Source organism: Akebia trifoliata, unplaced genomic scaffold (assembly GCF_017979445.1).
Source record: "Akebia trifoliata isolate Shusen 1 unplaced genomic scaffold, ASM1797944v1 Contig00836, whole genome shotgun sequence".
Lineage (NCBI taxonomy): Eukaryota > Viridiplantae > Streptophyta > Magnoliopsida > Ranunculales > Lardizabalaceae > Akebia > Akebia trifoliata.
The window spans coordinates 10,949-37,781 of record NW_028237253.1 but is presented as its reverse complement, the minus strand read 5'-3'; the positions used below and the strand labels follow the sequence as shown (position 1 = coordinate 37,781).

General features: G+C 36.0%; 1 protein-coding gene and 2 long non-coding RNA genes across 3 annotated transcripts; 1 reads left to right on the top strand and 2 right to left on the bottom strand.

The window, feature by feature from the left end:
* Nucleotides 1–678: 678 nt before the first annotated feature.
* On the bottom strand, nt 679–4,290 carry LOC147380995 (beta-ketoacyl-[acyl-carrier-protein] synthase III B, chloroplastic-like). The gene is made up of 4 exons (XM_086430971.1): nt 4,255–4,290; nt 4,035–4,127; nt 867–1,053; nt 679–752 (listed from the first exon to the last, which is right to left on the bottom strand). Exons 1-4 carry the CDS (start codon nt 4,288–4,290, stop codon nt 679–681), a joined length of 390 nt encoding a protein of 129 aa, XP_086287097.1.
* Nucleotides 4,291–5,440: 1,150 nt separating this feature from the next.
* On the top strand, nt 5,441–6,850 carry LOC147380994 (uncharacterized). The gene is made up of 4 exons (XR_015174880.1): nt 5,441–5,559; nt 5,901–6,001; nt 6,262–6,465; nt 6,577–6,850. It is a non-coding gene; the product is annotated as an uncharacterized LOC147380994 (long non-coding RNA).
* An 18,679-nt stretch (nt 6,851–25,529) lies between these two features.
* On the bottom strand, nt 25,530–26,441 carry LOC147380993 (uncharacterized). The gene is made up of 3 exons (XR_015174881.1): nt 26,046–26,441; nt 25,758–25,805; nt 25,530–25,675 (listed from the first exon to the last, which is right to left on the bottom strand). It is a non-coding gene; the product is annotated as an uncharacterized LOC147380993 (long non-coding RNA).
* Between the last annotated feature and the right edge of the window lie 392 nt (nt 26,442–26,833).

The window sequence follows — 26,833 nt, the reverse complement described above, 5'->3', positions numbered from 1 at the left end:
AATGCTTAATTTATTGGTTTGAATATGGCAGGTTTTGTATATGGTATTACAGAGGGTTTCCCCTGTTACACACTCTGTGGGCAATTGGTGTGAAGTGGGTGGTCGTCATTGTGACCTCTGTACTCTTCTTCCGAGCACCTGAGTCGGCTATACTTTTGCCATTCATTGTGATCTATGCCATAAGTTTTACTCTAAGAACAGAAGATCAAGGCCTAGCATTGAAATATGATAACAAAGGACTCAAAACAGGTCAAGTGAGTCTTGGTTGGTGTGGAAAGGGAGCAAGTTATCAAGTGTTTTAGACTTTCAATGTTATAAATGAACAGTAAGGACCTTAAGCATATCTCAAACTCATAAAAACCAAATTCGGACTTTGTCTGAACCTATTTGGATCTCTTACAGGTGGGGGCTAGGTACATGACTCATCATCTCTATATGCACACCACCCAAACAATTCTAATCCTCTAATCCAAAGCCTCTTATGAACATAGATCTATAATTAATTATCAACGTAAATAGTCTAAAAGGATAATTCACCTCAATTAGCTACAGTTAAAAATTCATACATATTGGACAATCCCAACTCTGAGGTTTGAACCCATGACCTCTAAAGTTTTTTCATAATGTGTCAAACCAACTATAACTCACAATTCAAACATGCTCATATGCATACCTGAATCAATTGATGCCATTGCAAGCCTGTACTACTACAACACCAGCAGTATCACCAAAAAGAATACAGGTTCCTCTAGCTGTTCAACAAACATATTGGGAAAGAGAATCAGCATCAATTACTAAAACATTTTTAAACCCACCGCCTCTTATATGACAAGTAGCCGAGACTAGGCACAACACTAACCCACTACATACAACTGTAATGTCATAGGCCAAAGGACTTGTTTTACTAGCCAGTGATCTCTGGATCTGAGGAGCACTGCCAAAAAGATCGTCTGGCGTAGATGTACACATAAGGATTAGGTCCACTTTATCATGATCAACTTGAGCCATCTGAAGAACCTTTGTGCACTTGTCTTCAACATTCAAGATAGCAAACTATAGACATGAGGGAGTAAACTTGAAACCATCCACAAATAGAACTGCAGGGGCCAAGAGGACGAACGACATTATGTTTATTGAGAAGAGATTTATATATGTCTGCCCTTGCCCTTGGTCTGCAACATTCATGGCTTGGGTTCTTATGACAGAGTATCAAATGCAGATAATACAAGGAAGAAATAATAAATATAAGTAACAGTTTATGAGATATACTTTGATTACTGGAATTGCAGAGTTCAAGATTGGAAGATCCATAAATAAGAAGCCACGTGAACATGGAAATATTTTCCACACTTCTATAAGAAAAAACCACTTCCACCAATATCTAAGACATACAATTCAAATAGTAAACACCTTGAACTAATTAAAACCCAGTGAGCTTTTTGCCACATCAAAAGAATAATTTCTAAAAGTTGGTTGGTATGTTCCATCCTACATATCCTACTTTATAAGTTATTAAATAGAACAAAGGTAAAAGTCTGTGAGTGTTGATACCACAATGTATTACACAATGTGTCAAACCAACCAAGCTATGGGTCCCTTTCCATTTCATTTACTTGGCTACTTCAGCGTGGTTTCTCTGATACTATTTTTAGTTTGAGGGAGTTACAAGTTTAAACACATTGAAACATGTATATGTACATACAGTAATGTTGCTGGTAGAGTACCTTTGAGGCTAGCGACCAAAAGAATGCAAACAGCCCGTGGACCATGATGAGAAAATGACATTATTTTTTAGAATACATCCTGAAATGTAAACACCCAAAAATAAAAAACAAGTTAGTGACTTCATCAAAATCAACCCAAATTTTTGTTATTTAGATTTCCACTTGTTTGGGTCTAGATTTTGTCCTGCATCACCCCCGCCCCTCTTTTCTTCTCTTTAATAAAATTTTCCTTTACCTATCAAAAAAAAATCAAGGGGTGCACTAACTTTTTCCTAAGATCTTATTTTTGTGAATATCACAGGAAAATCAAACAATAAAAACACTAAAAGCAATAATAAGATATCTTGTACATGTTTATTAAGTAAAATCAGAAATTAAAATATAGTTAAAAATATCCCTATGTTTTACTTTTCAAAAGAAAATTCTAATATTAGTGTGATATTCTTGCAAGAAAATGACACCTAAACAACTTAAGTTTTGCACATATTTATGGGGATTAGATATAGTTCTAGCACATGCCATGTCAGGAGAGTATTCTGAGTATGCCACATGGGAGAGTCATAGTATCATGACTCAAATAGTTACCATGGTCTATGGTACATGAGACTTTCCCAAATTGAACAGTAATCTTTTGAAGACGAACAAAATTGGCAACTTCGTGTCCTCCCAAGAAGATCCGGCATGCTCCAAAATCCAAACGCCTTTCTAATTTTGATTTTAGTTGTACTTGTTTAATGGACTTTGCTGGGCATTATATATCCAACGATGTTGAACATTAGAATTTCCCTCCAACTAGAATTTGAAAGTTGAAACTGCCTAAAATAGGTGTTAGTTAACAGCTAGATCATCTGAAAGGGTTTTTTTTCAAGTGTTCAACCATTGTATCATAAAAACAATAAAACAGTGACGCGTGGAAATAGAAATATAGTTTACCTAAAGAACCCGTTTCTCTCTTTAAAAACTAAGAAGAAAACCCAACAAAGAAAAGAAGGGGAACTGGCTATATAATTATTTCTTTTCCGAAAAATCAGAGTTCTGTCTCCATTCTCCAAAGATCTAATTTAAATTAAATCTTACTCTCTTGTTCTTGTATATTTTTCAGTGAAAGAAAGAGTAAGATTTACAAGTTTCTTTGTGTTTTTTTTTTTTTTTTTGTTGAAATCTGATATGGGTTTGTGTTTATTTTCAAAGTTCTTGATTTATATCCTTCTTGTATATATATAGTTTTAATTTCTTTGAGAAATTTCAAATATTTTGGTCTAAGAATAAATGTAACTTGCTTTTGATCTTAAATTATTGGTTTCTTTTTGAGTTCTGGTTGTTATTTTGATTTAAATATTATGTTTGTATTTGGATTCATAGATTTACATGTTTTGGCTCTCTAGTGGGTTTGTGTTTATTTTCAAATTTCAGATTTATATGCTTCGTGTATTCTTTAATTTCTTTAACAAATCTAAATATCTTGCTTTAAGAATGATTGTAATTTGCTTATAATCTTAACTTATTGCTTTCTTTTTGAGTTCTGATTTTTTATTTTGATTTACATATTATGTTAGTGTTTGCATTCATGGATTAACCTGTCCTGGCTTTAGTGGGTTTGTGTTTCTTTTCAAATTTCTGATTTTTATCCTTCTTGTATTTTTCAATTTCTTCTGTAAGAAATTCAAATATCTTGCTCTAAGAATGATTGTAATTTACTTTCAATTTTAACTTATTGCTTTCTTTTTGAGTTCTGAATTGTTATTTTTATTTACACGTCATGTTAGTGTTTGGACTCATGGATTTACCTCGCTAGGCTCTAGTCCTGTTTGTGTTTATTTTCATATATAACTAGTACTAACAACCACCTTCAATAATGATGCTTACATAATTTGTTTTGATTCTGTTTTATATGATTGGGTATTTTGGATTAATAGACCTGAGATAAGTTTCTCAGTCATAAGAAGATCTTAGTATCCTTCTCTATGCTAGCTCAATCTATTAAGATGTTGTCTTCTTTTTCTTCCAACATTTAGCTCCGTAATGTGAAGTTAGTTTCACTACCATCTCACAAAACTTTCTTTTTAACTTGATTGGAGTACATTGGTCCATTAGAAATAATTTCGTTCATCTATTCAATACTATTTAAAAAAATGTCAATCCAAATGTGTGTTCATATCTGCTCTTACAAAAGTCCCTTGCTTGAGTTGAAATCCATCTAACCATCATTAGTGGTAGCGACTTTCTTATAAACGCATGTTCTCTTTTTTTATCTTTTTTAAAGCTTCCACTTTGGATCATTCACACACCTAATCTCATAGCAAGACCCACAAGCCAACCCGTTGTTGAACAAGGCAGTACTAAGGGCTGCTGTGTTAGTTCCATAGCCTTGGCTGTATAGGTTCCCATAACCACAAGCCCCACCTACACACACACACACAAAAATATTAAAATAAAAAATAAATAACTAAATTGTGTCATGTGGTGGGTCTTCTCTAAAATGCACCTAAAGTGCATGATAGCACCAAAAAAATAAGGTTTGGAAACATACCCATTGTCCCAGAAGCATCACCACCTCTGCCACCATTTGTCTGTATTGGTTCCTTTGCAATCATTCTAATCATATCACATACCATATCATGGACACTAAACCCCGAGGCAACTTTCTTTTAGTATAATTTATCTCCTCATGTGGTTATTGAGTAGGGATCTAGTTAGGTGTCCCATTCCTAACCAAGTTCTGGTGGCACCCCATTTTATGCTATATTGCAATTTTGGGGACCCAACGAGGGAATGTTATATTGCATTCCTTTTTTCAGTGTTTCTTCCTCTTTGTAGTATACTCTATATGAAATATTCTTGTATTATGTCCTACTTTAACACTCCAACGTTAATCTCTAATCTAGATTGTCAATTTAAGATAGAACACTGCTATTGAATGTAAGTTCTATTCTTAGCATGTTTTGTGTCACTTGATTTGAATTGAAGACTTGTGCTTTTATTAATTTTGGATTAATAGACTTGAAATATTCTTGAATTGAAGACGCCCCATTCAGGGTTTTTTATACAGCTAGATACGAAAAATAAGTCACATGCACACAAAATAGTGGAGTTGAATACGAAATCATGCAGAATTGGTGGTCTCATGCGAATCGCTGAGCTGAGAAGTGAAGTTGTGGGTGACACTGGCAGGATCATAAAGCAATACCCTGTTGTACATGGTTAGCATATTTGAAAATGGCAAGATACATTAGATGTATGGACTTGACAGACAAATTATCTTTAGATCGAGATGGATGATGAGCAAAGTATATACTAGGTTGACTCATATTTAATAAAAATTTAAGGTGTTGTCATGGTAGATAAATTAATTAAGGTTGATTTTAGTTAGGTTACAAGCTATAAATTAAAATAATTTTATACAAAACGCAATTTGGGGAGGATTTGTTAAGGACTCCAAACATCTAATAAGAAAACTAATTGAAAATACTCTCCTCCTGAATGATAAGTAGAAGCTTATCTATAGCTGTTATTATAGGTACTTTGTTGCAATTAGAACCATTGTTTGTGTTATCAAGTGATTTGTAAAGGACTCAAACACTTTACATTTGCACTTTATGTGACCATAGGTGCACCATTTGTTCTCCAAAGCTGTTTATATTTTCTGCATACTATTTTTCAATTTGCTTTGGAAGTTTCAGTTTTCCACTTTTTGAAACATTTCATTATTGTTTATTCTATGTTTTAGGTTGTAAAAGCTTGGGTGAAGCACTTGACTCATCAAAAAGGGTACAATGAGCAGATGGTTCAGGATGCAAATGTTGTTATATTTACATTCGGATCTTATCGATTAGGGGTAAGATATGTGTTTGAGATTGCACATTTGTAAAAATATTATTTTTAAATACATGTCCCGAATTATATAGCATGGAATAATCATGAAATTTGAATCTTGAGTGTTATGATCTTGACTTGTATAAAGTAGCATTCGAACTATGTAGATAGCTATGTTATCATAGGTGAATGTAGGCTTTCTTGTCAAGTACAGGATATACTAATTGATTCAGGGAACAAATTGGTACCCAAATATAGTTGAAAATCTAAATTGAAGAATACTAATTTTGAGCTGTTGTATCTTTACTGTAGTCGTAAACTTATATTCCATTTTGAACATTCTGTTGCACTTTACATTTGCAGATGGAACCTGGACAAAGTTCATCTGGTGAGAGGACAAAGTCGAAGAGAAAAAGAGGCCGCACTCGATGCCTCTCATTACAGAATCTAAAGCCAGGAGAAAGGTTTGAAATAATGCGAGATAGCCATGGACAGCCTGTGGGGAAACATGTGGCTAAGCTCCAAAGATACTTGGGTATATTGGCTCGAGATGGCCATATATTTCCCCTTGACATCCTTGATTGGCATGCAATGCCAGAATCAATGAAGGAAAATGCATGGCAAACAACATTGGTATAAATTAATTATAATATAATATTAGATAATTTATGAGTTTAGCATTGAACAAATTTGACTCATAATTTTCAATTGATTTTTGATATAGGCCAAATTTGATATCCCGCCCATGCTTAAACAAGTTGTGTTACAATCTATTGGCAAGAAGTGGAGGGATCATAAATGTAAGTTGAAAATCAAATTTTATGATAAATACAAAGATGATGCAATTCGATGTGTCAATCGTCCATCCTATGTTTTGGAGGCTCAATGGTATTCTCTCGTAGCCTTTTGGAATTCGGAGGAAGGGCAGGTACATTTATATTTGAAATTTATGCATATTGAATTATGAAAAGTTGCAAACAAATTATAAGGTACTTTATATCTCATATATTTAACTTCTCACAAATTATTTAATGTACAGTCTCGAAGTCATAGAAATAAGGCAAATCGTGCTCAACAGATAATGACCCATACAATTGGGACGAAGAGTATAGCTTGTATTAGATATGATGAGGTATATATATATTTTTATTATGTTGTCTATCAATTCCATGCCCAATTATTTATATTATAAACTAATCTTGTTGTCATTGTCTTAATGTGATGCACATAAAAATTAAAGAGTTCAACGAATACTGAGCCAAGTCGAGCAATCTTATTTCTCATGACACACAAGCCCAATGATTTGGCCATGGCAGAGAAGATTGTAAGTTTAATTTTAGATAATTTTCATCAAACATTAATCAATTATGTTAACATCTGAATTTAAAAATACTAAGAATGTTTAAAATATTTTGCAGGACAAGATAAAAAAACTTTTGAGTTTATTACCAAAAGACTCTCAAGATATTACAGGTCGAAATGATGTATTATCTCAAGTCTTGGGTCCTGATAGACATGGTCGTATTCGTGGTGTCGGCCTGGACCGACTCCTAGCAAATTATTTGCATCATATTCTGAAAATTCCTCTAGCGATTCTGCTGAAGTACATAGGTTGAAGAAGAAATTAGAGTCTTTGGAGCAACAACAGATTGTTAGAGATGCTGAGGTGGAGAGACTCAAGGAATTGATCATTACTCTAATGAGAAAGGTAAATTCTCATCGATAATAGAATATGTTGTGTTTTAAAATATTCTATTAATAAATAAATATTTATTTATATGACTAATTGATTAATGTATATGAATTGGAGGTTGATGAGCAGCACAGTCAACCCGACAATGATTAGTGTCCACAACAACAACCATGATAGATAGCTTTTGTTTTTTGAATGATAAACATGGATTTATAAGCATTGACTCTTAATTCAATCGACTTATTATTTTGTTGTACTTGTTTCTTAAATAATTTGATTTACCAAGTAATTGTGTTTAATTGACAGGTTGTATAAAAATAGGTATTTAATTACAAATAATTTTAAAATAAAAGAAATTAAAAAATAAATAAATCTTATTAGCGGTGGCCATTACCGCCACTATAAGCATTCAAAATTATATTTATAGCTATGGTCAAAAACTAATTAGTGGCGGTTTTTAACCATCACCATAGATATCACTCACATTTATAGTGACAGTAATACACTATTAGCGGCGGTGTCTGACTGTCGCCATAGGACTCACTTATACCTATAGCGACGGTAATATATTAGCGGCGGTTTCTGACCGTCACTATAGGGATCATTCATATCTGTAGCGACGGTTTTTGACCGCCACTGCAGAGCTTCATATGGCCTTTAGCGACTCCACCTATAGTGGCGTTACACGTGACCATCACTATTACTAATAGCGACGGTTTGTTGGTATTTGCGGCGGTTTTTGACTCCTGCTAAAAACCTAAAATTTTGTAGTGTTGGCCACCGCCGTCGTAACATCTATATACTTCAAATTATCCTTCCCATAGGTTATCGTAGTAACAAAGTGCTTATATTCCCCACGAAGTGAGTTCAAGAACAACAAAACTTTGTCCTCATCACCAATAACCTCTTCAAGATTTGCCAAGTCTGCAAGTAACTTGGTGAAATCAATCAAATGCTAGACATAGAAATACCCTTCCTCATACTGAATCAGTAAAGTTTCTTTTTCAAATGGAGACGATTTTGAATACTCTTAACTAGATACTTCTCTTCCAACATCGACCACAGAGTCTTAGCCAAAGTCTCATTCATAACTTGGTACTTTATGTCATACACCAAACATGACCTAATTTGGCCACATGCCCTTTTATTCATCTTACACCAAACACTATCATCCATCTCCTCCGGTTTTTCTTCCAACACCTTGTCCAAATCGAGTTGACAAAGGGCATCAATGATCTCACATCTCCACATGCCGAAGTTGGTTATGCCAGTAAATTTCTCGACTTCGATCTTAACATTAGAAAACATCATAGTTGTGTTACCCTTTTTACCACTTGCTGAAGCAATAGAACTATTCTCCGATTCATTAGAATTCACCATAGTTCTTTCAATTTTCATAAACTAATCACCAAACCAATGAATCAAGGTAAAACCAATTACCTTAACTCCTGATGAACACCAAGAAGCTAACCTCGGCGCTTTGATACCAATTTGTTGAGTTACGAAGCAAAAAAAGGTTCAATACGAATATTAGCTTTACGAAATAATGAACAAATCATGCATAGAACAAGAGCACACGTAAGATTTGTAGTGGTTCGGCAAATTGCTTACATCCATGTGCAAACGGAGAGGGATATTATTGATGATATGAAGGGTTCGGTCGAGAACCAGAGAGAGTTTCTGTTCTCTCTATTGTTTTTTTTTTTTCTCTCTGTTTTCTCTCTCTATTTTTATTTTCATTTTTTATTACTTATTTATAAGTAAATAAAATCAATCGACAATAGAGAATGAGTTTCCTATTAGGAAACTGGTTTATCTCTGATTCGGTCTTGAATCTTAAGTCCATTGCAATTCTGATTGAGCTACATTTCAGCAACAGATTGAGCTACATTTCAGCAGCGTTATCTTGAAGAAGAATTGTTCCTCCAATAGGATTCTGATTGAGCTATGTTTCAGCAGTCAATAGGATTCTGATTGAGCTACATTTCAGCAGCATTATCTCCAATAGGATTCTTTCCAACAAAATGGTATCCCAAAGAAAAAGTAGAAAGAAGTAAAGCAACCAACTTTACTCCATGAGGAGTGCAAGTATCAATCCTTTTGCGCCATTTGTTGTCTCAAGCCCAAACCTATGTTGCTGAAACAGTCATCCTTGACTCCACAATTTTTTTATCTTGGGAATTGTCCATGTTTTAATATGACAGTAAAGGGATATATTGTGTTGGTCTGCTAATAGTGTCCAATAAAGGGATATATCAAATATTCACTAAAATGTGGCGGGATATATATATATATGGGAAATGTTCAGCAACAAATATTTTGGCAAAATATTTTTGAAAATATGGGTTACAGGTTTTGGAATGGGCTGATTTTTGGTGAGGATGATCTCTACAGGGAATAGATCATCATCACCAAAAATCAGCCCATTCCAAAACTTCTAACCCATCAAAAATGGTTTACAAAAAATGGACGGTTCACAATTTTTCAACCTGTTAACATGGGGTTAGAAGTTTTGGAATGGGCTGATTTTTGATGAGGATGATCTCCTCACCGTAGAGATCATCCTCACCAAAAATCAGCCCATTCCAAAACCTATAACCCATGTTTTGAAAAATGTTTTGCCAAAATGTTTGTCAAAATGTTTGTTGCTGAAAGGGACCCTATATATATATATATATATGGGTCCCGTTGGCCACCCTTAGTTTTACCACACACTTTAACAAACGCGTTTTGTCTTACATGGGTTAGAAGTTCGGAATGAGCTGATTTTTGGTGAGGATGATCTCTATGGTGAGGAGATCATCCTCACCAAAAATCAGCTCATTCCAAAACTTCTAACCCATCAAAATTGATTTACAAAAAATGGACGGTCCACGATTTTTCAACGTGTAAACATGGGGCTAAACATTTCGGAATGGGCTGATTTTTGGGGAGGATGATCTTCTAATCATAGAGATCATCCTCACCAAAAATCGGCTCATTCCAAAACTTCTAACCCATGTAGGACAAAAAACGTTTGTTAAAGTGTGTGGTAAAACTTAGGGTGCTGAACATTTCCCTATATATATATATATATATATATATATATATGGGTCAGGTTCAAAGGCCATGTGAGAAAACATGTGAGAAAACTTTCGTTTTTCAAAATAAGGGTTAGAGGTTTTGGATTGAGCTGATTTTTTTCAAGGATGGTCACTATGATGAGAAGATCATCCTCACAAAAAATCAGCTCAATCAGAAACTTCTAAATCCATCAAAAGTGATTTACAAATTAGTGATAAAAATTGATAAAAAATTGACGGTCCACATTCTAAATCACTTTTAATGGGGTTAGAAGTTTCAGATTGGGCTGAGTTTTTTTTTTGGATGATCTTCCCATCATAGAGATCATCCTCACGAAAAATCAGCTCAATCCAAAATTTCTAACCCATATTTTAAGGGCTTGTGCTCTAGATTTCAAGGGTAGTTGGAGTGATCACTTATTGCTAGCCGAGTTCTCATATAATAAGAGTTTCCAATCGAGTATTGGAATGGCTCCATATGAAGCATTATACGGGAGGCCTTGTAGATCCCTTATTTGTTGGGCAAAGGTTGGAGAGCGGACTCTCCTTGGACCAAAAATGATCCTAGAAACTACTGAGAAGGTTAAATTGATTCAGGATCGGTTGGTTGCTGCACAAAGCCATCAAAAGAGTTATGCTGACATACGATGGAGACCCTTAGAGTTCCAAGTTGGTGATCATGTATTTTTAAGAGTGACTCCACACAAAGGTGTGATACGTTTTGGTAAACAAGGGAAGTTAGCCCGGAAATTTATTGGACCCTTCGAAGTTATTGGGAGGATTGGGGAATTTGCTTATAATTTAGCTTTGCCACCACAACTATCTAGAGTTCATGATGTGTTCCATGGGTCGAAGCTTCGAAAATATGTCCGGGATCCAACACATGTCATTGAATGACAAGAAATAAAGGTCAAAGAAGATGTGACCTACGATGTTAAGCCTACTCAGATCTTGGATACTAGATGATTGAGGGGTAGTTTGATTGCGGGCATTACCGTTCAACAGCAAAACTTAGCAAAAGCTTTGAAGAAAAACAATCTTTGGATTTTACCACAAAGATGTGTATCGGGTAAAGTCGCGGGGTGGGGAGACTTGATCTCACGACCCTGGGGAGAACACCCAGATTGTTGAATCATTGCTCCACCACTCGGGTGGTAAAATTTACTATTATTTGGATTATGGGTTATTGCTTACCTAAGAGATGGCCCAAAAATTAAACAGTTCAAATTAATTCGTTAGTGAGGTATGCATACAGAACATAATGACCCATAAAATTAAAAAATGCCCATTCAAGAGAAAAACCAAGCAAAAGCTTTGAAGAAAAAGGGTTCAGAAGAGAGAACAACCAATATATAGAAAAATTCAGAATCTTTGGATTTTACTTTTATTTTATAGATATATATATTACTAGGTCATCTCTTATCTAAGAGATGGTCCAAGAATTAAACTGTTTGAATCAATTTATTGGTGGGGTTTGCATTCATTGTGGAGACTTCCACCCTTTGCAATATGTCGAGGGATTTGGTTGGTGAGGACCGGGAGACTATTCCAAGGGGTGGAATCCTCAGCTCAGGTGCTCTTAATTGGTATTCTAGGGCTGTTGTTTTGTTGGTTAAAATTTTTATAGACTTTAAAGTGTGTTCTCCGAAGAGTTTGTATTTAGGTGGGAATCTTTGTGCTTGAGTTAGTTTGTGTTTTCTTGTTAGGTTGGTCATCTCGACTTCCTTGTAAATATTCTTTTGTACTTTCATTAATAAATAAAAACACTATCCAAAAATATAGTAAATGAAGTCTTATTAAATAAAGCTAAAAACATATAATATGGTGCTGACTCTTACCAGGGGAAATGAGTGCTCATTGAACATGGCAACAGCACAAGATCCAGATGTAGAAGCCCAACAATGATGTTTGGTATCGAATTGTGGTAAGGGTGGTTCAAAGTTGTTGCTAACTTGATAATCCACACCGTGTTCTTGTACATTCATCTGGCCCTTGGGCTTAAATTTCCTATCGTTCAGCATACTGAAACTATATGGCAAGTACGGGTATTGACCACTTAATTGTAGCCTCAAGCACACAGTTCTGCTCAACTCGTTCAAGGAACCACTTTCGTGTCCTAAGGTATCTATTTCTGCTTCTTTACCCGTGCCAAAGTAACTAGAATAGCTTGGTAGGGAAGCATCGGCGGAGCACTCAATATCTTTTTTTTGATAAGTAGCATTGCATTCAAGAAAAAACCAAATCGATCGAGTTGACCAATCTGGAAAGGCTGTATAGATCAGAACTATTCACGCATATACCCACAAATCCCATCCCAATTATACAAAAAATCCTAAAAAAACAAGCCCCTAAACTCCTTCTAAACTTTGGACCAACAAAAGATAAAACCCAAAATAGACATAATCGAATCCGTACAATCTTTGTGTTTTTCCTCAAAAATACGTCTATTCTTTTCAAACCAACACACCCCCCCAACAAATTGCGAATGGTGTAATACTCCACAACATTCTCCTTGTGCCGCCAAACAAGTACCCAATTGTCGACCAACCAATGAATATATCCTAAACCGATTTGGGTAAGCATGTCAAACTTAAAAAAATGAACCCAAATGGCATGTGAGAATTTACGGTGGATTAGAAGGTGATGATTCTCCGTTATCCATACATAGCAAGCACCAACTCGCCCCACACCATCCACGCCACATCAAAAAATCTGTCATTTGAATCCTTCCTAAAGCTATTGTCCATGTGAAGAAGAAAACTTTGCTTGGCACTTTCAGGCCCCAAATTGAAACATGAGGGAATAATGATTCCCCATCATTGCACAAGGATTGATAGAATGAACGAATCAAAAACCTTCCATCCTTACTCGCTGTCCATATCCTCTCATCTTCTCTTCCTGTGCGTAGCTCGATACTTGAAGCGTCGATAACTAGTCTACCAACTTCTTGTAGTTCCAACTCATTAACATCTCTTCGGAAACCAAGATCCCATTCCCATTCTCCACCCACATCTCTTTGGAAGGATGTAATGGGTTGCCCTTTCTTCGAGGATATGGAGTATAAGTTTGGAAATACCTCCATTAGAGGTCGATTGCCACACCATGTGTCTTCCCAAAATCTTACCTGGTTGCTTCGACCCACCTTAAATTTGATTCTTGTTATGAGTAATGGGATAATCTTCGTGATGCCTTTCTACAATCCGCACCCATATGATTGTCTTATTGGTCCGCTTTCCCACCATGTCTGCTTAGATCCGTACTTGTCTTCTATGACTTGTCTCCATAAGTTGTTCCCATGAGTCCCGAATTTCCACAACCACTTGCCCCTCAAAGCCAAGTTTATTTCCTGGAGCTTCCTAACACTGAGGCCTCCTTGCTTCTTAGCTGAACAAACCTATTTCCAATTCACTAGATGATGCTTTCTACTCCCATCTCTGTCATGCCATGAAGAGTTACGAAACAACTTATCTAATCTTAATTCTACACTTCGAGGCTTTGAAAGAAGAGAGAGAAAGTATATTACTATACTAGAGAGTACACTTTTTATCAATATCAGTTTACCTCCCTTGGATAGATAATTGGCCTGCCACATTGTTAGCTTCCTTTCGATTCTTTCCACTATCGGACCCTAAATTGCCACCCTCCTATATGGGGCCCCCAAAGGCATCCCCAAGTATGACGAGGGTAGACTACCCACCTGCCAACCCAACGAAACTGCTAGAAAAGTTACGCATCTAACCAATCCAACCGGGACTACTTTACTTTTCCTCATGTTAACTGGGATACCTGATATCGCTTCGAAACAACACAACAATCCACCTAATCTCCTTGTCGAATCTATGGAATCATCCAAAAATACTAGCGTATCATTTGCGAATTGAATATGCAAAATAGTCACAGTGCATGCACATACTGAAAACCTCGAGAAATATCTATTCGCTACTCCATCCAGAATCTATCTTCCTTTGATAAACGCGTTCTGATTACACCCTATTAGGCTTTGAATGACACCTTTTAATCTTTTAGCAAGCATGCTCGTGATGATCTTGTAACTACTGTTCACCAAGTAGATGGGTCTCAGGTCTTTAATATCTTCAGTCCCCGCCACCTTTGGGTTTAAAACGATGAAAGTAAAATTGGAGTCCCGGTCCAACACTCCCTCTCTGAAGAATTCATCTATTAGCGCGATGAAGTCACACTTGATGATATCCCAACAAGTTTTATAAAACTCCACAGCGAAACCATCAGGCCCAAGTGATTTATCGCTTTACATGTTTGAGATAACATCCCAAACCTTGCCTTCTTCAAAGGGTCTTTCTAGCCATTCGCCTTGTAACTCAGATAATCTATTAAACTGTAGTAAATCAGGTTTCGGTCTGTCACCAGTTCTGTCAGTATACAATTCCTAGTAGAAATCCACGATCCCCTTAGCAACCTCCTCTTCTCCTTCCAACCACTCCCCGTTCACCTGCAATCTCATGATGTGGTTGTTCCTACCTCGAGCGTTGGCCATGCTGTGGAAGAATTTGTATTACTATCCCCTTTTTTAAACCATCTAATTTTGGATTTCTGCTTCCAATTGATCTTTTCCATAAGTGCCACCCGCTGATATTTCTCACGAAGGTTTAGGCTCGTTGCCCTATCATCCATTGAGATAGGGTTCATCTCTTCCTTACGATCTAAGTGTTCAATTCTCGACAAAACCTTTTTTCTCTACGCATCCACCCTTCCGAAGGATTCTTTATTCCATTCTTTTAGTGCCTTCTTTAAGGCCTTCAACTATTTTCTGAATACCTCCTTGCTGATCTTGCAAATGAAAAACTCTTCCACCATTCGGTTACCAACTCCTTAAAATTGTGTTGCTTCAGCCACATCACTTCGAAGAGAAACGAAATTGGGCCCCTACTGAACGGCCCTGTTTCCAACTGAATAGGGCAATGATAAAAAACTGGGTTTGGAATAGCCATCCGAGAAATCTGGCAAACAATGAAGTCCAATTATCTGAAACCAAAAATCTGTCTAATCTGTTAAGGGTAGGTATATCGTGATGATTGGACCAAGTAAAAATTCTATCCTAGAAGGGATGTCTATTAAATTATTTCGATTCACAAATTCCCCAAATCTCCTCATCCTTGTTGTTACCCTCGATCCTCCTTGTTTCTCGCATACAAACCTAATAACGTTGAAATCTCCTCCCAAGCACCACGGATGGTTCCAATAACTGCCCACGCCATTCAACTCCTCCCAGAATTGCTTACGTTCCACTCTTTATTAGGACCGTACATTCCTGAGAATGTCCAACTGTCTTCCTTCCCAACACACCAGCACAGTATAGATACGGAAAATGCTCCCAGTAAAGAATCCCCCACCTCGATCACCCTCTTGTCCCAAAACACCCAAACTCCCCTTGTTGTCCCATTTGCTGTAAGAACCTTCCAACCCACATTCCCACCACCACAAATGTTACGTGTCACCGCCGTATCCACTTAGTCTAATTTAATTTCTTGAAGTGTTACAATGTGTGGCTTATGCACTTGAAGCAATGCCTTAACCGAATCCCTTTTGGTCTTGTTGTTGAGTCCACACACATTCCAAGAGAAAAGTCTAATCGTCATTCGCAACCTTAAGTTTCCTCTCGCTCCTTAAGACTAAGGACATTCCAATCTTGATCATATCCCCTAATTTTTGCAGTTCCTGGACCTCTTTGACCAATCTGACCCTTAACTTCTTCACTTTATTTTCATCCACCATCTCAATTCCTTTCCCTTTACTTTAACAACTTTGCTATCTTGTCTCCTCTTGATCCACTTATGTACTTAGGATTAATTCCACCTCGTCCCGGATACTCGCTTGTTCCTCGTCTTGTGGATCATAACATTCGCCAATCCCAATCTGTTTCTTAAGTACCAGCTCTAATAGAATATCGATACCTTCTGACTGCCCTTCTGTAGTCAACCCAATAGCCCGACTAACTTCACTCAGATTGTAAATGATCCAGTTAGCTAGCACTTCCACTATTTTTTTTTTTTCGATCAATTCCTTCCCCAACTCCCTGAACTCTCCTCTCTATCTACCATGTCTAAGGGGATGACATCCGTTTCGGTTTCCACCTGTATGACGTCTCCTATAACAAAGCTATCGTGTTCTCCTCCATTTACCTCCCTGTCCCAAGGCATATGTTCCTCCCCACTTCCAATCATCTACCAACTCATGTTGCAACACTTCATATCCTCCAGACTGAGTTCCAACACTAGATAATCGCTTACACACTGCCTCCGTCTTCATCATGTCCTCAATGAGATCCCCTTCCAAGAATACAGGGATTGAAGGTTTCAGCCCTACCAATCCACTGGTGCTTTCACTTGCTAAAATCCTATATGTTGTAACTATAACACTCTCTTCTGTATTCACTTCTCTGTCCGGGCCAACTATTTGAGCCAAATCAGAAACATACTGAATACATACATTTGAATGCGTTGGACCTGGATCGAGCCTTTGAATCGTCTCGTAAGAGGGCTGAGTATTAAACGCTGGGCCTACATAGTTAGGCAGCTAATCCGTCTCACGATTGGGCTGGGACTGCCCACTGCAAATGATATATATGGGCCACCTGATCCAGAGAATATCTCCACCTCACCAACGGGATGCACATTAAGGACACTATGCGCTGGGCCTACTTTGTTAACCAGCTGGACTGTCTCACTATCGAGATGTGGACTGCCCGCTGCATATAATGGGCTGCCTGATCCAGAGAACTTTTCCACTTCGCTTTCGGGCTGATCGTTAAGCTGTGGGTTAGTATTGCTGGGCCCATGTCGTTAAGCAACTGCTGGTCTGTCTCAAGATTGGGTTGGGAGGTGCCCATTGCATAAGACGGGCCACCTGGCCCAGAAATCTGCTCCATCCCACGTTCGGCCCGAATATTAAACTCATGAATCAATGGACCACCAGGTCCAGTTGTTCGGTCCGTCTCGCATAAAGCTTGATTGGTTCGTTCCACCTCTAAGACGTAGCAGCCCACCGCACTAGGCCCTACCGATGTTCCAACTCTGGTTTTGGCCCCAACGGTCTCTATCATGTCAGCACAAAATGTTGGAATTTAGAGGGTTGAATTAGAAAACCCTTTAATATTCATTTAATTGCAACCATATGGTAAATCAATCTATTAACCATAGGGTATTTAAATCCCATGTTTGCTTTATGCTTTTTACTTTATGCTTTATGCTTTTTACTTTATTGCTTTATGTTTAGTTGAATGTTTTGATTTTGCCTTGATAATTTTAGTCCCACATCGACTAGGAGAAGAATTGATTTGCAATTCTAAGTAGTTGTGCTTCTAGTAACTTTAAGTGGATAGAAGTAGTGGGCGGGCACACACGCGCGCACACGGGTCCAAGAGGGACCCATGGTTCTAATTTGAATTTGGATCCACCGGTCCTAAAACCCTTAATGCGTGTGCGCACTTACGAGTGCGCGCTTTGGGGGCCTCAACCATTTTTTTTAGGTAATATTTTTCTTTACATTCTATTTCGAAATTAAGATTTGTTTAAAACTTCTTCTCTCTCTTTGCCATAAGAAATCAGTATTCAGAAACAACAATCTAAAACGAAATTTCTTTATTACTGATTTCTATGGAGACAGTTTCTAATTCCGTGCACAGTGAAAAACCCGATAAATTCGATGGAAAGAATTTTAAATTCTGGCAACAAAAAATGTTGTTTTATTTAACAACATTACATTTGGCTCATATCATCACTCAAGAACCAATTTCTTTAGATGATGATGAGGATGACCAAATCAAAAGAACCGAATATCGGAAATGGGAACATTCCAATTTCATGTGCCGGAATTATATCCTGAATGGATTAAGTACTGTTCTTTATAAGGTGTATTCCTCTATTGAGTCTGCCAAAACTTTGTGGGAAATTCTTGAAAAGAAATATACTTTAGAAGATGCCGGCACAAAGAAATTTGTTGTTGGGCGTTTTCTAGATTTTAAGATGGTAGACTCTAAGTCAGTTGTATCACAATCCGAAGAGCTCCAAATCCTTATTCATGAGATCCATGCTGAAGGCATGAGTATAAGTGAAGGATTCCAAGTTGGATCGATAATTGAAAAATTACCACCATCTTGGAAAGACTTCAAAAATAATTTGAAGCATAAGAGAAAGGAAATGGGACTCGAGGATCTAGTGATAAGACTTAGAATTGAAGAGGATAACCGAAAGAATGAGAAGAAGAGTGAAACAAACTCTATGATTTCTAAAGCGAATGTAGTGGAAGAAGAACCTTCCAAATTCACTAGAAAGTTCAAACCCGGATTCCAGAAAAAATATGTAAAGAAAAATTTTCATGGTCCAAAAGCCAATATCCAGAAGATCAAGGGAAATTGCTATTTTTGCAATAAACCTGGACATCGGGCTAAGGATTGTCGCAAAAGGAAAAATCAGCAACACCATCAGAAACATGAACAAGCCAATGTGACTGAAACACAGAACCTATCAGCGGTTGTTTCAGAAGTGAATCTGGTAGGAAATACCAATGATTGGTGGTTGGATACGGGAGCCACCAAGCACATATGCTCTGAGAGAGGCATGTTTTCCTCTTACAACAACGTTGGAGATGAAAAGTTATTCATGGGAAATTCTTCCACATCCGCTGTGATCGGAAAAGGAAAAGTGAATGTGAATTTCACATCTGGCAAAGTTCTGACTCTGAATGACGTGCTACATGTTCCAGAAATTCGAAGAAATCTGGTTTCAGGATCTCTTTTAAGTAAGAGAGGCTTCAAAATGGTGTTTGAGTCTGATAAATGTATAATTACAAAGAATGGAATGTTTGTGGGCAAGGGCTATCTATGTGATGGGTTATTTAAACTCAATGTAATTTCTAATTCTATTAATAATATTAATTCTTTTGCTTATGTTTCTGAGTATTCTAATATTTGGCATGCTAGATTAGGCCATGTTAATAATAAATCAGTTATCAAATTAATGAATAGTGGTATGATTCCTAAAATGCATATTGATGTATCTAAAAAATGTGAAATTTGTGTTGAATCAAAATTTTCTAAAAAACCTTTTAAAAATATTGAAAGATGTACAAAACCTTTAGAACTAATACATTCTGATTTATGTGATCTCAAATACATTCAATCTAGAGGCGGTAAAAAATATTTCATAACTTTTATTGACGATTGCACTAGATTTTGTATGATATATCTTTTAAGTAGTAAAGATGAAGCATTGGAAATGTTTAAAATTTATAAATTAGAAGTTGAAAATCAACTTGAAAATAAAATTAAAATTTTAAGATCTGACCGAGGAGGAGAATATGAATCTAATTCTCTAACTATATTTTGTCAAGATAATGGAATAATACACCAAACTACTGCTCCTTATTCTCCCCAAAAAATGGTATAGCAGAGAGAAAAAATAGAACTTTAAAAGACATGGTAAACTCTTTACTTGTTAGTTCAGGTGTACCTTTAAATTTATGGGCAGAAGCCCTTTTAACATCTTGTTATATTTTAAATAAAATTCCATTAAAGAATTCTGAAAAATCACCCTATGAACTTTGGAAAGGTAGAACACCTACTTTTAAATACATGAAAGTGTGGGGGTGTTTAGCCAAGTGGCTGTTCCTTTACCTAAAAGAACAAAATTAGGTCCTAAAACTATAGATTGTATTTTTATTGGATATGCCATTAATAGTAGTGCATACAGATTTCTTGTTTATAAATCTGATATAAATGATATTAATCCTAACACTATAATTGAATCTAGAGATGCTGAATTTTTTGAGGATGTGTATCCTTGTAAGGATAAAATTGAAAAACCATTAAAAAGATCTCACATTGAATTATCAAATAATGAACCTAGAGAACAAGAGTCTGATATAGAACCTAGGAGAAGCAAGAGATCTAGAACAGCAACTTCCTTTGGACCTGATTTTATTAGTTTTCTCTTAGAAGGAGATCCTCAGACTTTTAAAGATGCAATTTCTACACCTGAGGCTCCATTTTGGAAAGAAGCTATAAATAGTGAAATGGATTCAATTATGAGTAATAACACTTGGGAATTAGTTAATCTACCTCCTGGAAATAAAACAATTGGTTGTAAATGGATTTTTAAAAGAAAATTAAAATCTGATGGAACTATAGATAAGTATAAAGCCAGATTAGTGGCTAAAGGGTACAAGCAAAAGGAAGGCATTGACTTTTTTGACAGTTATTCTCCTGTTACTAGGATCACTTCCATTAGAATTCTTATTTCTATAGCTTCCATTTATAAATTAGAAATTCATCAAATGGATGTAAAAACTGCATTTTTAAATGGAGAACTTGATGAAGAAATATATATGGATCAACCGGAAGGATTTGTAATTAAAGGACATGAAAATAAAGTTTCTAGATTAATTAAATCCTTATATGGTTTAAAACAAGCTCCAAAACAGTGGCATGAAAAATTTGATACTATAATGATATCAAATGGATTTAGAATCAATGAAGCTGATAAGTGTGTTTATTATAAAACTATCTTTGATTCTTATGTGATTATTTGTCTATATGTAGATGACATGCTAATTTTTGGATCTAATATAAATGTTATAAATCAAACTAAGAAATTATTGTCTAGAAATTTTGACATGAAAGACTTAGGTCCTGCTGATGTAATTCTTGGAATAAAAATTTTTAGAAATAATAATGGATTTGGTTTATCACAATCTCACTATATTGAAAATGTTCTAAAACGTTTTAATCAGTTTGATTGTATTCCTGCAAAAACACCTTTTGATTCGAATTGTAAGTTAATGAAAAATATTGGTAAAGGTGTTTCTCAATTAGAATATTCTCAAGTTATTGGTTGTTTAATGTATATTATGAACTGTACTAGGCCTGATATTGCATATTCAGTAAATAGATTAAGCAGATACACTAGCAACCCAGGACATGATCACTGGGAAGCTTTGGTGAGGATCATGAGATACTTAAAGTATACCATGAGTTACAGGCTGCATTATAATAGGTATCCTGCCGTATTAGAAGGATACAGTGATGCCAATTGGATATCAGACTCGGAAGAGTCGAAATCCACTAGTGGCTATATCTTTACACTTGGAGGTGCAGCAATCTCATGGAAATCCACCAAGCAAACGTGCATAGCTCGTTCCACCATGGAATCTGAGTTTATTGCCATGGACAAGACTGGTGAAGAAGCTGAGTGGCTAAGGAATTTTCTTGTTAACATTCCTATTTGGCCTAAACCAGTATCTGCAATATCTATTCACTGTGACAACCAAGCTGCCATTGCAAGAGCAAAAAATAATGTATATAATGGCAAGTCAAGGCATATTAAACGGAGACACAACTCTGTAAAACAACTACTCTCTAATGGAATTATTTCCATTGACTTTGTAAAGTCTAAGGAAAATTTGGCGGATCCTTTAACAAAAGGATTATCTAGAGAGTTAGTTGCATCAACTTCGAGGGGAATGGGCCTAAAGCCTACTGATTAAAAATTATTTCAATGGAAACCCAACCTAATTGATTGGAGATCCCAAAAAATAGGTTCAATGGGAAAACCAGTTGAATGTAATTTAAAAAGAAAACACTAATGGAACAGAGTGTTCCAAGTCCATTCCTATGAAGTGTTTAGTGTTGCCTGTAAAACAGAAAGGTTGAATTATAATTCTTAATGTTGCCTATACTTGTAAAAGTGGAGTATATCAGGGTACTTCTCATAGGCACACCTAAATGAGTGTAGAATTGGGCCGATTCTATGAGAGTTAAGGCTAAACTCTCTAAAGCACTCATGATACCAGGATATGTTCAGGGCCAAAATGAACACCATCGATAGAACTTGATAGTTGATTGAGTAACCTGTGTGTATAGTCTATTGTTTAGGTTTACACTAAAGGTTGACAGTTCAAGGCTTAAAGTCCACTGATCGACTTGTAAATCCGATAGACTTATACTAGGTAAGGTTCAAGTCCAAAAGACACCTATACTGAAACATGGTTGTCAAAGTGCTCTCTCTTTATATGTATTTTATATATTTTTTATTTTGAGTTTTCTGCATTCATGTGGGGGATTGTTGGAATTTAGAGGGTTGAATTAGAAAACCCTTTAATATTCATTTAATTGCAACCATATGGTAAATCAATCTATTAACCATAGGGTATTTAAATCCCATGTTTGCTTTATGCTTTTTACTTTATGCTTTATGCTTTTTACTTTATGCTTTATGCTTTTTTACTTTATTGCTTTATGTTTAGTTGAATGTTTTGATTTTGCCTTGAATAATTTTAGTCCCACATCGACTAGGAGAAGAATTGATTTGCAATTCTTAAGTAGTTGTGCTTCTAGTAACTTTAAAGTGGATAGAAGTAGTGGGCGGGCTCACGCGCGCACACGGGGGTCCGAGGGAAACCCATGGTTCTAATTGGAATTTGGATCCACCGGTCCGAAAACCTTAATGCGTGTGCGCAGTGCAAGACGTAGCGCGCACTTAATGCGTGTGCGCAGGGGGGGTGCAAATTCTCGGATTTACACCTCACGTGGGTGCGTGCATAGGCCCGTTTTTGCTTTAATTTTCAAGGTCCGTTTTTATTAAAAATTCTAGACGTTTTTTAAATTTAAATTGAACCAGTGTGTCTATTCTGAACCAGCACAATGTGCCTGTTCGGAACCAGTTTGTGACTGTTCTAAACAGTCACTTTCTCTTTTATTTATATCAATTGTTTAATCGATTTTAACCACTTAATCTTTCTCTGCTATTTCATATTCTCGAATTATCAGTAATTTATTATTTGTTGTGAGAGCACACAACATCGTCGAGTTCGAAGTTACGTTCCAATTTAGAGTACCCTTTTGGATACGTGGGTTGTTGAATCCTGCAGAACGAACGCCTACAGACTGTGGTACCGTAGCAGGGGCGAATTTCGTTTTAGGACAGTGCTTTGTGCACGCCTCAACCATTTTCTTTTTAGGTAATTTTTTTTCTTTACTTCTATTTCGAAATTAAGATTTGTTTAAAACTTCTTCTCTCTTTGTCATAAGAAATCAGTATTCAGAAACAACACAAAAATCAGAAGAAAAGTCCTTTTACTTGTTTCCCATTCCTATGATTTGACAAAGCATTTTTAAATCCTTCCGCATTCACATTGCCCATTGTTACAGTAGTAGAAGCTGAAATTGTATTAAAAGTATCGAACATTAATTGATCTGCTAAGTCCATGCCTCTCAGTTCTCAGTTCTCAGTTAGTTTGATGCCCACCGTCAGCTGTACATTCCTTGCTGGAAATTTAATCCATTGGGGATGTCTAGGGCCCTCTGTCTAACCTTGATGCTTGCCATTGTGAGATCTTCCAAGTTTCGAGTACACTCCTTGACCTCCTTGAGTCCACCTAGCATATCGCCAATGAGGGTAAAGGACTTACTTCCCACCTATGGAAATGAAGTCCAACGATGTCTATCCATGTCCCATTATGTGCCTAGCTGTTCGCGATGCTATTACAGTTAGCATACCAAGCTCTTAGTCCAACCACGGCATCCTAGACCGCATAAACACAAGGCAGACACAATTAAAGATTAGAAATAGAGAGCTGTTATTAGCACCCCAACTTTTACTTATTACACCTCAATTTCTTAAATTATTTCTCACGCCTGAATTAAAGATTAAAACAGACCATTCATCAAAAATTACAAAGGTTTGGGTAAAATTATTATCTCAGTAGTCCAAAACATTATAAGACTAATTCAAATAATTTAGTAGTTGTTTACAATTATGAACAGGCTCATATAAAATCTTAAATCCAAAAAATAGAAATCTAGTAAAAAAAAAAAAAAAGAGAGAGAGAACTTCTATTGGCACCTCAATAAGTAAAAGTTGGGGTGCCAATAACAGCTCTCTAAAAATAACATAAAAAGGGGGTCAACTGACCTATAATTTAACCCTCCTTCACCATTTTAACAGTTGTAACTTGTAAGGGCCTCTAACATTATTACTATATTTAGTGTGTAGGTCTAGGATAGGCAAATTCAGGACTAAGTACAAAATAAAGAGGTGCTTAATTCTATGAATAGTTTAAATAGAAGATAAGATAAATTTGTTTGAGATATTTGGTGCATGTTGAAAGCTCTAAAAAAGGTGATAGGCTGAAAATCACATGGATGAAGGTAGTAAGAAAAGATTTGAACACAGATGCCTCCACTAAAGATATGGCTCAAAATAAAGTTGAATAGCAAAAATGGTTCATGAAGATAATGCTAACGATGATTTTACGTTGGATAAGTGATAACATATTATTATTAAAAAACTATAAAAACATTATAACAATTTTAAAACACGGTGTAAATAACAGCAACTACTTACACATATACCACAACAGAGATGGCTGAAATCTGGTATCACAACAATATAATGGCCTCCATTAAAATCATGGATTAGGAACAAGCATATAATAGGTAAGGTCATCGGCATTTTATTAGATTTCCACAAATTTCAGAAATATTTCCACTTCCAAAGGAATTTGACAGGAAATATCACTTAAGCTTTCTTTCTGTATATATTTGACAAACTATTTCGTGAAACCACTGTTCATTTGTATTTGAATTTCGCTGTACAACAACTTTTGACTTAAATGTTGCAATATGCATTAATATAGTGCAATAATTGCTTGAAATATTTCGATTCTCGAATTTATGTCCCCCTATAAATGATGTGATTTTTCTAGCATTGTCAATAAAAAAAATGACCAATCCACTTTGATTGGTTGTTGGATATTTGTCACTCCAATCAATTGATAAAGTGGATCAAGACCATGGTAATAATGAAATTTTTAAAACACTTTTCTTTTTTTTTTTTTTTCGTTATTTTCTTGAAAAATGGGTTTTAGAGGTCTAGATGAAGGTGCCAACTTGCTAAGTTTGTTGAAGTGTGTGATTGTGGATACCACAACCTGGTTCAAAACCTGCCTTCACCTACTAACTCACTTGCTTGTCGAAAAAAAAGAGACTTTAGAGGTCTACATATCTATGATGCATTTGCATTGGAACCATGCACACAATTAAAGGATTTTGAATTGATAACTCAAAAAATATGAAAAACTTCAATTTGCTCTATTTTTGCCCTAATTATACATGGTTGTGCTTGATAATTTAACTTATTCAACCATTTGATAAAATTCAAAATTTCAAAACTGCAAGTTTTGGAGTAGTGAATACTAAAGCTTGAATTTAAGTAGCACACTCACCTCCGAGGCAGTAAGTTTGGGTCATCGGGTAGCATCATATGTTCAGTGTCATTACTAGGAATCCATGCTAGGTGTTGAGGATGCTGCTCTCCTCCCACTGCCAAGGGTAAATGCATCCCATTCTGAAACTACAAGATCAAACTAATTTACATAAGAACTTTCCCATTTAAACCAATTCAGAGAAATTTACAACAACAGAACAATTGTTGCCTGATTAGTGCATTCTAGTGACATAAGTTGCTGCTTACCAAAATTTTCCTGCCAAATTGAAGTAGATGGTATCAATGTATGACATCATCTTTTCAAGTCAATTACTAGACCTATAAATGATAGTTACGCATGACTAAAATGATAGTTACGTTCTGTAATTTGAAATTATAAGTTATTGATCTAAAATGTTTGGGGAGTAGAATAGAATGAAAGAAAAACATATATGGGCCAAGCAGAATCATCAAATTTGTAATCAAAGAAACCAACAATATAAAATGTAGGCCTTACCTTATGTGTTCGAATGCGATTAAGCGATTACTTGAGAGATTCTTCCATTGCCCTGAGATGTTCTGTATTGGTGATCTTATCTAGATGATGCCAATAGCTGAAAGGATAAAACCATGTGGAATTATCATTCAAGGGAAAACAACCAACACATGGATTTCCCGGATATACATTCATGATTACCATTACTGAAAAGGGCATTCCAAAGATTGAGGGCCCAATGTTCTATAACAAATGCTTAGAATGGAAGTTCATACACCATGAAGAACACCATAACCAAAAAGAAGAAAAACAGGCAGCAAGAATTTTGTGATAAATAAATTGTGAATCATGATGATACATCACAATTGCACCCAAAACTTCCTCAAACATCTTAGCATAGCCTAAGCATTGGCATTTGTATTAGGTGAATTCGGCTAATTTTACCCATATTAGCCTTAGCATTGGCATTTGTATTAGGTGAATTTCAGCTTAATAAAATTTACCATCCATCAAGCTAGATTGTAGAACACCAATAGAAGGCATAAGAATACAAGATCCATATAAAGATTCAAAATTGGAAAAACACATAACTAAGCATACATGCATGAGTTTGATAGAAGATTTCAGCAACAATAACGTAACTGTTGATTTTTTTTGTTTTTTTGTTTTTGATTTGGTTGGTTATGTATCTGATGGACTTTAGCACATCCAAAACCAAAAATTGACAATCACGTAGATCACACACATGATCACAAGAGTATACGTTATGTAGCCATACCCACAAGCCACTACTAGAAGAGTAAGAAAAC

Coding starts and splice junctions, on each gene's coding strand:
- LOC147380995 (XM_086430971.1), bottom strand. CDS start 4,290: ATGGTGGCAGAGGTGGTGATGCTTCTGGGACAATGG. Junction 1,054..4,034: donor GTTCAACAACGGGTTGGCTT/GTGGGTCTTGCT, acceptor TCATGTCTATAG/TTTGCTATCTTGAATGTTGA. Junction 753..866: donor CTATGACATTACAGTTGTAT/GTAGTGGGTTAG, acceptor TTTGTTGAACAG/CTAGAGGAACCTGTATTCTT.